Source organism: Sardina pilchardus, chromosome 12 (genome assembly GCF_963854185.1).
Source record: "Sardina pilchardus chromosome 12, fSarPil1.1, whole genome shotgun sequence".
Classification (NCBI taxonomy): Eukaryota; Metazoa; Chordata; class Actinopteri; order Clupeiformes; family Clupeidae; genus Sardina; species Sardina pilchardus.
Genome location: NC_085005.1, coordinates 31,156,021 through 31,167,767, shown reverse-complemented (window position 1 = coordinate 31,167,767; position 11,747 = coordinate 31,156,021). Strand labels below are relative to the sequence as shown.

Here is an 11,747-nt window from a genome sequence, read left to right as displayed (position 1 = left end):
AGAACTAGAATTATGTGAATAACTTGAATTAGGTGCATGCAGAACAGCTGGTGGTGAATGTCAAATAAAGATGTCGTCATGGAAAAACTGGGTATATCAAAAACAGAAAACAAGGCAACAGAAATGGGTCCTAAACTGTTTAAAGTAAATAAACCTAAGCATATGATACACACTTTCTTTACCAAAAAAAAAGCCTTTCTGGATTCTGCGTTCAAGCTTTGGCGGACGTGAGCAATTTGGTTTACAAACGCACAATATTGTGTGTTGCTGGAAAGGACTGTTTAAAGCTCCATCCCAATGCTTGACTGTCTTTTCTGTCACGCAAGAGAAGCAGAACTCTATTATGGCCTCTAGAAGGGTCCTCCAGGTGTGTGATCAGGTGGTCGTAATCACTGGACTGCATTTTCACACACACATACTGTATAGTGACACTGAAGTGGGATACGCTGGTTGTAAAAAGGTACAAAAAGTTGTTACTAAATGTAATTCTAAGTGGTATTACAAAATAGATCTTGAATTTAAGCTAGAGGACCCTGGGGGGAACCACATTCAAAAAAGTGGGATGTCTTTGTTTTTGTGTAGACTACCAGAAATTAAACTCTGTAACCTACAAAGATGCATACCCACTCCTGAGAACTGAAGGGGCTCTAGTTTAGCTCCATTGAGATCCTAAATCTCAATGGAGCTAAACTGACCTGGCATCTGGATATTGGCAAGTGGAGGTTGAAGGATAGGATAAAGAGAAAACAGCCTCTGTCACACCCATGGGCCTGTATGAATTCCAAAGAATGTCTTTTGGGTTATGAAAAGCACCTGTGGTATTTCAAAAACTGAGGCAGCAATGCTTGAGGGACCTGCATTTAGATACTGTATGAATCTATTCTGATGTTGTGACTGTATTTTCTCCCAGCTTTGAAAGTCATGTACAACATCTAGAAAAGGTATATGATAGGTTGTGTTCCTTCAGACAAAAAAGTGTTCACTCTTCCAAAAGCAGGGGTCACCTGGTGAATTCAGGGGGAGTTCGGTTGGATCTGCAGTGCAAAATTGGAAAATCCCATCCACCGTCCATGATATGAGGTCCTTTGTAGAATTAGTTGAGTATGACCAATGGTTAATTGAAGGATTTTCAAAGATAGCTTGGCTTTTTAATGCCCTCTTATAATATACAGTACAAGAAGAAAAAAGAGTGTTCCAGTAGAATGGACACCAGAATGTCAAACAGACTAAGATTTGTTAATATATATTTAAAAAGAAAAGCTACTGTAGCTGTGTAAATCATATTCATGTCTGTAGTGGCCACACTAAGTGTAGCTACTTAGTTATCCAGCAAGTTAGACATTAGGTGATAGGATACAAAGGATGCAGCTTGATCTTTTGTTTCTATTCTCCCATTCCTTTAATAATTTGCAAAACTGTACAAGAAATAATGTTCTTATTCTAGAAAAGTGTAAATCATCATTGAATACAGTATGTATATCAACCATATACGCTTCATCACTACATTAACTGAAACCATGCTAGCCAACATAACAGTAACAGACAATAATTTCAGCCCAAATCTAAATGGCCTATTACATGTCATAAGTAATGTTACACAAATATATGCAATGAAAACAAATAGTTCTTACAGCCATTGCCCTCATAGGGAAAGGAATCATCTTTAAAGCAACTTATTCTTATTGTAAACTTTTACATGACACAATGAACAAGCACGTACAGTAAACCGTAATTATTTTCCACACGTGAACAGGAAGTGAGCTGAACATATTCCCATATTTCATAATAATCACTTGTGACCAGTAGTAAACATAGGAAATGAATCAAGAAACAATATACATTTCATTCATGGTCTACTAAGACCATGACAGTGTCTGAATTATGGAAACTGCCTAGCACCACTTCAATGTATGGGCTATAGTATAGTATGATCATAACTTTAGCTTTATGTTTTGATATCATAAACCATACCACTACAGTAACAGTCACATGTCAATGGTTCAGCTGTTCAGAGGAAATGGCTGAGTTTCTCCTGAGCCTGGCTGAGACGCTCGATGCGGCTCTGCAGGTCGTTACGGCGACGGCTGCAGTCTGAAACTTCGCACAGGGCCTTGTCCACGTCCACCCCCTCGATGAGGCCCAGCATCTCACTGCACAGCACCCGAGCCGACTCCTTCAGCAGGAAGAACCGGATCAGCATGGGGATCTGGTCCGCCAGGCGCTGAATCACTATCTGAAAGAGACAGAAGCAACTGGAGTTAGCAGAGCCGGCCTGACTTTTTCAGATATTTCCAGAAGCAGATGGCCTATCCCTTCAGGTTAACATTCATTTTATTTAATTTATTTATTTTAACAATTTATTTTTCTATTCCATAATAATACAGGACATATATTAAATTCCAGGATTATATCCCACTGGTACAAAATCATTTGCCATCATCAATACTATCATACATCATAACTACCGTCACACAACATTCATTTTATTTTCAAACATAAGGTTGATTCGTTACCTCATAGTACGCCTGAAGCATTTCAGGATACTTGCTCCTGCTATCATATTCAGCGCAGTTCACTGCCGATGGGTCACCCTCCACAGGGGCTGCAGCCTTCTTCAGGGTCTTGAAGTAGATGCTGTCTTGTGTGTAGACCAGCTGCTCCATCTTAAACTGCTCCTTGATTCTCTCCTCCACTTTGGCCTCCTGACTCGACTGAATTTTGTCGATCTTGTTCTGGGAGTGCACACGAAATGAAAGCAGATCAGGGCATTTGTGCGACAGGACTGAACATTTTGGAATGAGTTTATAACTGACAGAGGTCTTTGCCAATAGCACAGTGAAACCATACCATGTGAAAAAGCAATTAAAATAGGTTTACCATTGTGACACACTGGAGGAAAGGGTAGTTTGAGAAGCAGGTTTTTGAGACTTCGCTGAACTGCTTCTCGATGGTTTCTACCAAAAAAAAAAGTATGTCTATTATTACACGTATGACAACTCACATGCTTCTAAATTTTTTTTTTGTTTATTACTGTTATATCTAAGGACCACTTAAAAACATTAAGGTGTGTTAGGTGACAGAGATTCACAAATTAATGAGAACATGTCTCATTGGTTCTGTGCTCCGTTGTTGAAACGGGCACCTGTGTCTGGTCCACGTAAGATGAGTGACATCGACTTGCGTTTGAGTTACATGGTAGCAAAACGGAATTTTGGGCGATTCCGTGATGCCTACACGGATTTTGAGTTTGGGGCCCCCTGGACATTTCATGGATTCCTGTGAGACCAGGTTGCTCATTGAGGCCTTGTTAGGTTACCTCTGATGACTCGCAAAGTGTCAAGAGCAGGGCTCTGCAGTTTCATCACCAGTCTCTGGACGACCAGCTCAAACACTTTGTAGTCACTGAAACCAGGGAGCTCTCTTCCTCTGTGCTTCAAGTCATACTCGTTCACCACATCCTGTACCGTTTCAGAATCTGTTGTAGAAGAATAGCAAATCATTTGTAAATGAAAGAAAATACTTTAGGTTTTGGAATACTATAGCATTATTATTTTTGGCTTCCAGTTATTCTTTGTTATTGAGAATTTTTTAATGTAGAGATTGATTTAGTTGGTAGCACTCACATGAGTTTTGACTCCTCTCAAGTTCATCTTTCCAATTCTGAAATTGGTGTCGCAGGAGAACAAACAGGTTGTCGTCATTGACAACTTCACCAGCTGACAGCCGGTTGATGTTGTCATTGAACTGAGTTATGGTCTGTGAAGAGATTTCATATCTATTTTCATTTTTTGAAATGAGTTTGTTTTAGGCACAGCAATGCCATCTGGACTGACTATGGTTGATTCATTTTCAATCATTTTTCAGTTTGATCGCACTAATACTCACGTCCACAAGGAAGGTTTTTCTTTGAGGGGGGTCTATGGGAGGACCTCCCACACACTCACTCAGGCATTTCCTTGACTCCCACAGCTCCTTTTTAATCTGCTCTGATAGTGTTGGTAGAGAGTTCTGAAACACACACACACACACACACACACACACACACACACACACACACACACACACACACACGTCAAGTCACACACACAAGTCAAGTCAAGTCAGTTTTATTGTCAATACTTCACATGTGTTTATACATACAAAGGAATCAAAATTACGTTCCCCGCTATCCCATGTGTAGACATACATCCAGACAAGACAGAACAGGGGGGTATTCCATCAACCTCGCTAAACAAGGCGGCGCTCAACAGAAATAGCCTGGCTTGAACTAGTGTAGACTTCCACTTGAAGCTAAAGCCGTTCCATTAACTCAAGTTAGCTGCATCTTGCCCTCGTTTATTCAAACGAGGCTAAAATCAGCTTCATGTCTGCTCGTGCACGAGGTAGAAAAGTAGACCAAAACCATAGATTGACGAAAAGAGGATGCATGTCGTAAAATTAAGGCAAACTAGAAGATTTCAGTTCGATTTACAAGCGCCATCTACAGGATTTTCATCGGAAGTAATCAAATTGAACACGAGAGAAAAAAATAGATACAGTAGTTGCCTAAAAGGGAGAATAACGAAATCGTAGGCCTACCGTAAATCGCGAAACAGTAATTATGATGGTTTGAATTAGGGTGACCACCTGTCCCGCTTTACGTTGTACTGTACAGCAATTTTACCCTTTGTCCCGCCTCACGCAAATTGAGCATCTGTCCCGCTTTTTCGTTCGACCCTGGCCAATTGAAAATAAATACAACGATACGCCCATAGGCGTAGTGTTAACTTATGTCCAATAGTTCAAAGGAGAGCAATAAAATCGGTAGTCGATAGGCTGAGTTGTACGTCAATGAAACTGTTGCCTGGTGCATGACGCCTCCGCAATGTTGTCAAAGATCTCAAATAGACCTCTGAAGTTCGCCTACAAAAAAGCTGCCATCTTTGAAATTCGGTATCTGGCGATTTTTCCTATGGGAAAATAACATGGGGATTTTGAATTATCGCACCTGTTAAACTCTCGCGGGGACGATAAAGTCTTAAATGCAGACGTTTTCCTGAACACACTTTTGTCCTCTGCCTTCTTGTGCATACTGTGATCTCCGGTACGTGAAGTCGGCACACTTTCATTTTTGCTACCCCAGAGCTAACTGGCTAACTAACTTAATGGCAAGTTGCATCGCAAGTTAGCTCTGGGGTAGCAAAAATCAAAGTCTGCCGCCTTCGCGTACCGGAGATCACAGATTCCTCTCGAAGGCAGAGGACAAAAGTGTGTTCAGGAAAACACCTGAATTTCCGATTTTGTCATCCCCGCGAGAGTTTAACAGGTGTGATAATTCCAAATCCCCATGTTAATTTCCCATAGGAAAAATCGTCAGATACCGTAACTCCAAATATGGGCAAAGATGGTAGCTTTTTTGTAGGCGAACTTCAGAGGTCTATAGGGAGGGAAAGTGAAAACCAGCGCCCCAAGTGGTTGCGTTCCTATCGAAGAACAGCTCCAATGTTAAGTCCCATAGACCGACTTTTCAAAAAAATACTACGCAGCTATACCAGCGATCTTATCCACCAAAAATATTTTTCAGTCTGCATACTGTAATAATCTACTAACTGTGAAAATATCAGACCCTATTTCGCCTTATTTAAAAAAAACCGTAATTGCTCGTTTCATTTCATAAATGGACTACAACTTCAAGTGACGTGACACCCTTCCACGACGTTACTCGCCTAGCATGGTTTGTTTATTAGCCTGTTAGCTAGTTGGTTAGTTAGTAGACAATCACACTTACTGCCAGCTCTTGTGTGAGTAGGAGCACAACACAAGTTATCCCAACATAAAGGTAATTACCACGCGGTTTACATCGCTCTCTGTTATTACAAAAATATGATTGCCAGTTAAGCAAATTGCCGTTTTGATCAGTTGGAGATGAAGCGCCCAAACTGGTGACGTCAAATGCTACTGTAGCTAGCTACTGTAGTTCGTTATCACCATGTTACAAACAAACTCAAAACAATTAAACTGATCCTAAAAAATAAAGTATGACCACTCGAAGCAATAGAGCTGACCTACATGTATAGCATATTGAAGGCATTTAACTAACTTCCCATCATGGGCCGAGATATATTTTTTCTAGAAGAAAATCCCATCCACTCCTGCTAGCCTCTAGGAACGCAACCACCAGGTGGCGATGAGATTACTTTCCCTCCCTATTGGAGAGCGCGCTCCTCGGTCAGGTTAAGCAGCCATGGCCAGTGTGGCCACGAGAAAGAGAAGATGCGCTTTTAGCGAATGGACCGCAACATATAGGCTACTCTTGGCAAAGACGCATTTTGCATTTACGTTTTTCTCTGGGGCATGGTGGAGAATACGATGTGAAGCGACATGGTGCAAGTGAGTCCTACAAAACTAGAAAAACACTCCGAGAGCGCAGATCTAAGCCAAGCGAAAACACAACCGCCTCCTGGATAACTCCCATTTAATCGTTTGTTCCGTGGGTCATTTCAGACCTTTCCTGAAAATTCCATCCATAACTTTTTGAGTTATCTTGCGAACCGACAGACAGACAGACAAACAAACAGACAAACAAGCCCCGATGAAAATAGCCTCATTGGCGGATAATAAAAAGCACATCAAAGAAATATTCTGGTTTACCTATTTGCACTGAAATAGTTCAACTTTCTATGCAAGCCGTAACATTTTGCACTGTATAGACTAGGCCTTGTATTTTGTTGAACTTAGGCTAGGTGGGTCTAATATTTTTTTGTGTGTTGTATTTTAAAGTGAATTTGATTCACTGAGTGCATTCTTTCAGCTGCATGATGCCTGGTCCCTTGGACAGCTGACAATTTTGATAGTCCCAATAAAGATGAGATGTTGCAAAATTAATGTTTTGTCTTTTAGCCTAGGTAGTGTCTTAAATCTTATGTCGGTAGATTAAAAAAAATGTTGCTTAGTAAATTAGATCTGGCAATATAGGCTATCTTAAGTTTAAAGTTACTACGTCTGTCCCACATTGTCCCTCTTTACCATGCTACTTGTCCCACATTTTGTCTGACTGGAGGTGGTCACCCTAGTTTGAATTGGGACTTTGATTGTCTTCACTCTGAACAAAACGAGTGAATAAGCAGGCTATTTAAGCTCAAAACAACTTTGGCATAGGCTATTCAACAATAAAGATAACCTACGTTTGTAAATTAAAAGGGTTCACTCTGAAATATTTTTTCGGTGGTCAGAAAATAAATTGGTAGCCTATATATTGTCCTGGGAGTATTGGGAGAAAACCTAGCCTATTGTCTCCCATAAGCATATAGTTCTGCCAAAGTGTTTGTGAAATAGCCTATTAGCCTATCTGAAATGCAATATTGGCTTTCAATAGGCTATGTCATTTCATATTTAATTTCTGTAATACCGTTGGTTTGATATCCGAACTACATGCATAATTAATTCGACTATATGAAGCGGTTTTAATTATTATAGCCTTTACAGAATTAGGCTATAGGCTGGCTTGCCTTGCATCGTATAGCACACTGACAGCCTGCCTACTGTCACTGAAGCTACTGTATATGACCCTTAATAATGATGCATTTCATTAAAGAGTATAACTAAACATGGCAATATTAATGTGTTAACATAGTCTATGTAAAGTCATCGCATGGGAACCGAACCCGAGAACACGCAAAACATGCCTCGATTGTTCTCCTGTCACGCTGCGCATGACACCACGAAAGACGTACGTTGCGCAGAGCCGCAAGATTCCTTGAACCACACACATAATTTTCAGAATTCCATTTAAACTAGCGGATAGGTAGCCTTAATCAATGCTTGCAACACTGTCGGAAAAAAGTTTCTCCTTCTATTTTTTAAGTTGTAGGCTACAGGTGACGAAAGCACAGGTTGACGGAACCAACGGTTTGGGACTCGTTTTCCGACTGGTGTTTTTTATTTGCAACACAGATTAATTTAGCTCGGCAGTTAGCCTGCCACCGACCAGGTTAGTTCAGAAGCATATGTTACCCCAGCAACTCAGCTGAGATTCCTGTTAGCGGGAGTAATGGAACCGAGCTCTCTCTAAAATTAGCGAGGCTTATCAAAGTTAGCCGCGATTTACGGTTAGCTCGCTTGATGGAATACCCCCCAGGACACCATCAGGGCAGACAGGACATGACAACAGTAAGGACACATACACACAAACACAAATACATCAATCCCTGCTCACTTCCAAACAATTCCAAACAAGGACAAAATTTAATTCAAACACATTAAAAGTCAGTTAATTTAATTCACGACATCGGAATAAGTTATCTGTATGTTTGTGGGGAAAACAATATCACAGACCAGCTACTCTTGATGATGCAGTGCTTTACTAGATTACAGCCACTAGATGGCACTACGAGTTTATAGTTTCTATGGTATCTGGTATCTAAAACATTTTAACATTTTTCATAAATGTCATTGACATTGTCAATTCATTGTGTTTTTGCCACACATACCATAAAACATATTTTAGTTATAATCATATTATGAATCTACTGTGATGTCAAAAGATTTTAGCAATTTCCTGAAAGTTGATGAACAAGATTGCCACATACAGTATGTATACGAGATTTTAAAAAAGAGAATAAAAGAGGCGGCCATGCAGGTGAGAAAACAACCAGGAAACAACAAAACAGAAATAAGTTTTTAGTTTTCCTGCATCCCCACAGCCACATATTAGTTTTGCACTGATCTTAAATACTTACTTTGATGTGTCCCACCAGGTCTTGGGTCAGTTTAGTAGCAAGACACTGGGTTGTGGCCTTTTCCTCAATGAGAAGACAGCTATGAGGAAATGAGGAAAAATAGAAACAAAAAATAAAAAGATCAAACATACCTTGAAAGGGATCATGTATTGTATGCTAATCATTGTCATGATACAGTATAAGGGCACTCAGAACCCAAACATGAAGTGAATATATTATTTTGCAACAGATTGTGTCTTGTAAAGACATCTACAGTAACTACTCAATTGGATGATATCAAATAATGTTTTTATATATACCCATTTACCTGAAGTGCTTGTGTTGTCTGAAGAAATCTCTCTCCATCCTGGTGGCCTCGGCTAGAGACACCTTTTCCTGAATTTGCTGCTGACCACGGCATTTCACAACTATGTAGCCTTTGCTCAGCGGGATGACTTGATTGTGAACAATCTCCAATATGTTCTTTTCTGTGCCACGATCTACAAGATCTGGCTTGGTCAGAATAGCTGTAAAAACAAACAAATCTGATTAGGATACATTCATATAATTCAGTGGGGATGTTATCAGTTTAAGAAATGTATGTTCGGATTACTGGACATATTAATATCTTTTGGAGGGGATATTGATATCCAGTTTGAGAAATGTATTACCCAAAGTTCTTTTCCCTTCTGGGTCAACTTCCTGTGCCATTTTTAGAGCTTCAGTTGTCGCTATGTCAACATTACATGGGACCACCACCAAGTTGATGGTTTCACTCTTCTCAATAAAGCTGAGGATGAGCCTTTTAATCTACAACAGACAAAATTGAGAAGGGGTTCATAGTCTAATAACTGAATTTTAGAAATATATTTCTTTATTATGAATACATTTCAGCAGGTTCATCAACAACTAAAATCGGTTTTGAGACCATCCATCATATCAATTTAGTATGTTTTGCTTTCCCCTAACCTTGGTCTCATAGGATCAAAATGTATTTCAACTTAGAAAAGTGCCTATTAGACCTAAATTATATTCTTCACCTGGTCTCCAATGTCCTCAGGCTGTCCTTTAACAGGAACCCGGGCAATGCCGGGTAAATCAATCAGAGTGAGGTCACACACATCAGGGGACAGGATCTCCAGAATGATCAGCTCATCACAGATCCCAACTCCGTCTCCAGCCAGCTCGTTCTGGGCTAACAGACACATTGAAGAAGGAAAGTTTAGAGTGAAAATATTACAAGTGTCCTGTCCATAATTGTCATGACAGGGTTTACTTATGTAAAATACGTTTTAAATTTGCATTAACAAAATAATTATTGAATTCTTGTATGAATAGTTGACTATTACAAGGCAGTGCCATGGTTTTTAACATTTCTAAATTAAAGAAGAGATAACATGCAATCATCTTCGTAATGATCTATTAGACATGCCATCAACGAGGCACATACTGTCTTTTTCACCATAATTCACAGTGCATCTCATCACATTAAAAAAAGATTGTGTTTCCAAGTGCAATACACTATTCATCTTACCCTCATTGACATAGCCCTCAACCAGAGAGGGGTCTGTGAACTCAGTAGTCGTGTCTTTGTAGGAGATGATGGCTTTCCACTGCATACCTCCCTTCAGCTTCCTCAACTTCAGCATCAGCGGGCATCGAGTCACAATGCCTGAGGGAAAGAGACTTGTGATTGAGCATCAGTGGGCATCGAGTCACAATGCCTGATGGAAAGACACTTGTGATTGAGCATCAGTGGGCATCGAGTCACAATGCCTGATGGAAAGAGACTTGTGATTGAGCCACTTGTGATTATGCTCTTGGAAATGAATGCTTGGCCACCAAAGGAGTAACAGTGAGCAAGCAAAACCATAGATACAGAATAAAACAGGTCTCTCATGAGAAAACCAAATAAGGGTGATGGCAAAGTGTCTTTTTTTTCAATAGAATGTTTGATAGCAAACCTCACCAAACAGGGCAAATCAAGGACACTCTTTCTGAACAAAACAAAACAAATAAACAATAGAATGTCTTTTGTAGACAAAGTGTCTCAAAGTGCCTGTGGCTGATACAAAAAGACAGTATCAATGAAAACTACCAGTATTCAACAGTCATGAGAGGAAAAATAAGGGTCATGGCTATTGTCTTCTTTTTTCAATAGCAAACCTCACCATACTAGGGAAAAGAAAGGAAGATATTTCTATACAGACTTTAACAAAAAATAAGTAAATAAATAACAAATAGGACATTTTCTATGGGCAAAGTGTCTCTAATTACCCATCCACCTGTGTGCAGAGTGTAGATGTTTATATAAACTGGGCTAAGTCTGGTAATATGATCTCACCGCTGCCTCTGGGGAGAGCCACTCCAGACAGCGCCTCCAACACAGAGCTCTTCCCTGAGCTCTGGTCCCCGATCACTGTTATCGCTGGCAGGGGCAGATCCTGGTCGATACCCATCAGGCGTAGTGAGTCGATGAGGTCCAAATAGGGCCGCACCCGTCCACTCAAGTGGCTATGGAACACCCCATCCATCTCTTTTCTGATGCTACTATACAAGAGAAAGGGAAGGACCGTCACTCTATCAAAAGCAGGCGAATCACAATGTGTGCACTATTGTGTTACTGGCTGAGATACATACCCTTTCCCTATCTCCTCCTCAGAGAGAGATTGGATTTCCTCGTCGCTATCCACAGGGTTCCACTTGTCCATGGTTCTGAAGACAAATTAATTGTTTAATTGCATTTCATCCAATACAAATATGAATTTCTATCTATTGTTGGATTCTATGACCTGGCCCCATCTAGACAACTTATTATTTTAGCAAAACTGATGAAAACTTACCCTACTTCTCCCAGCTCTGCCAATAATCAGTGCAGAAAGGCAGTTTTGCTCACCCATATTTATATCCTGTTGTCTAATAGTGAAACTGAAAGAGCTCCTGGAGGAACTTCCAGTGTTGACTCACAGTAACATAAGCTAACAAGGCTATTCTTGTCCTCTTTTGTCAATATTCACTACCCTGTCAAACAAGAGGCAACACGTTAATGTC

At 40.2% G+C, this 11,747-nt stretch overlaps 1 protein-coding gene across 2 annotated transcripts; it reads right to left on the bottom strand.

Moving 5' to 3' along the window:
* Positions 1–1,367: 1,367 nt before the first annotated feature.
* LOC134097661 (interferon-induced GTP-binding protein Mx2-like) lies at positions 1,368–11,565 on the bottom strand. Of its 2 annotated transcripts, none has more exons than XM_062550593.1 (14): positions 11,540–11,565; positions 11,337–11,411; positions 11,041–11,246; positions 10,231–10,368; positions 9,737–9,891; positions 9,368–9,506; positions 9,025–9,223; positions 8,718–8,796; positions 3,886–4,008; positions 3,624–3,756; positions 3,317–3,475; positions 2,878–2,954; positions 2,514–2,732; positions 1,368–2,233 (listed from the first exon to the last, which is right to left on the bottom strand). In XM_062550593.1, exons 2-14 carry the CDS (start codon positions 11,405–11,407, stop codon positions 2,009–2,011), a joined length of 1,923 nt encoding a protein of 640 aa, XP_062406577.1. In that variant the 5' UTR covers positions 11,408–11,411; positions 11,540–11,565; the 3' UTR covers positions 1,368–2,008. The 2 variants fall into 2 exon arrangements, with proteins under 2 accessions (XP_062406577.1, XP_062406578.1); XM_062550594.1 differs by having other exon boundaries at positions 11,041–11,243; positions 11,540–11,562.
* Between the last annotated feature and the right edge of the window lie 182 nt (positions 11,566–11,747).

What these genes read in the sequence shown, in the direction of transcription:
- LOC134097661 (XM_062550593.1), bottom strand. Translation starts at nt 11,407, where the DNA reads ATGGACAAGTGGAACCCTGTGGATAGCGACGAGGAAATCCAATCTCTC. An exon ending in ACCTGGTGGGACACATCAAA is followed by an intron (nt 4,009 to 8,717) that starts GTAAGTATTTAA and finishes TGTGTGTTTCAG; the next exon opens with AACTCTCTACCAACACTATC. An exon ending in TGCTTCAGGCGTACTATGAG is followed by an intron (nt 2,234 to 2,513) that starts GTAACGAATCAA and finishes TGTCTCTTTCAG; the next exon opens with ATAGTGATTCAGCGCCTGGC.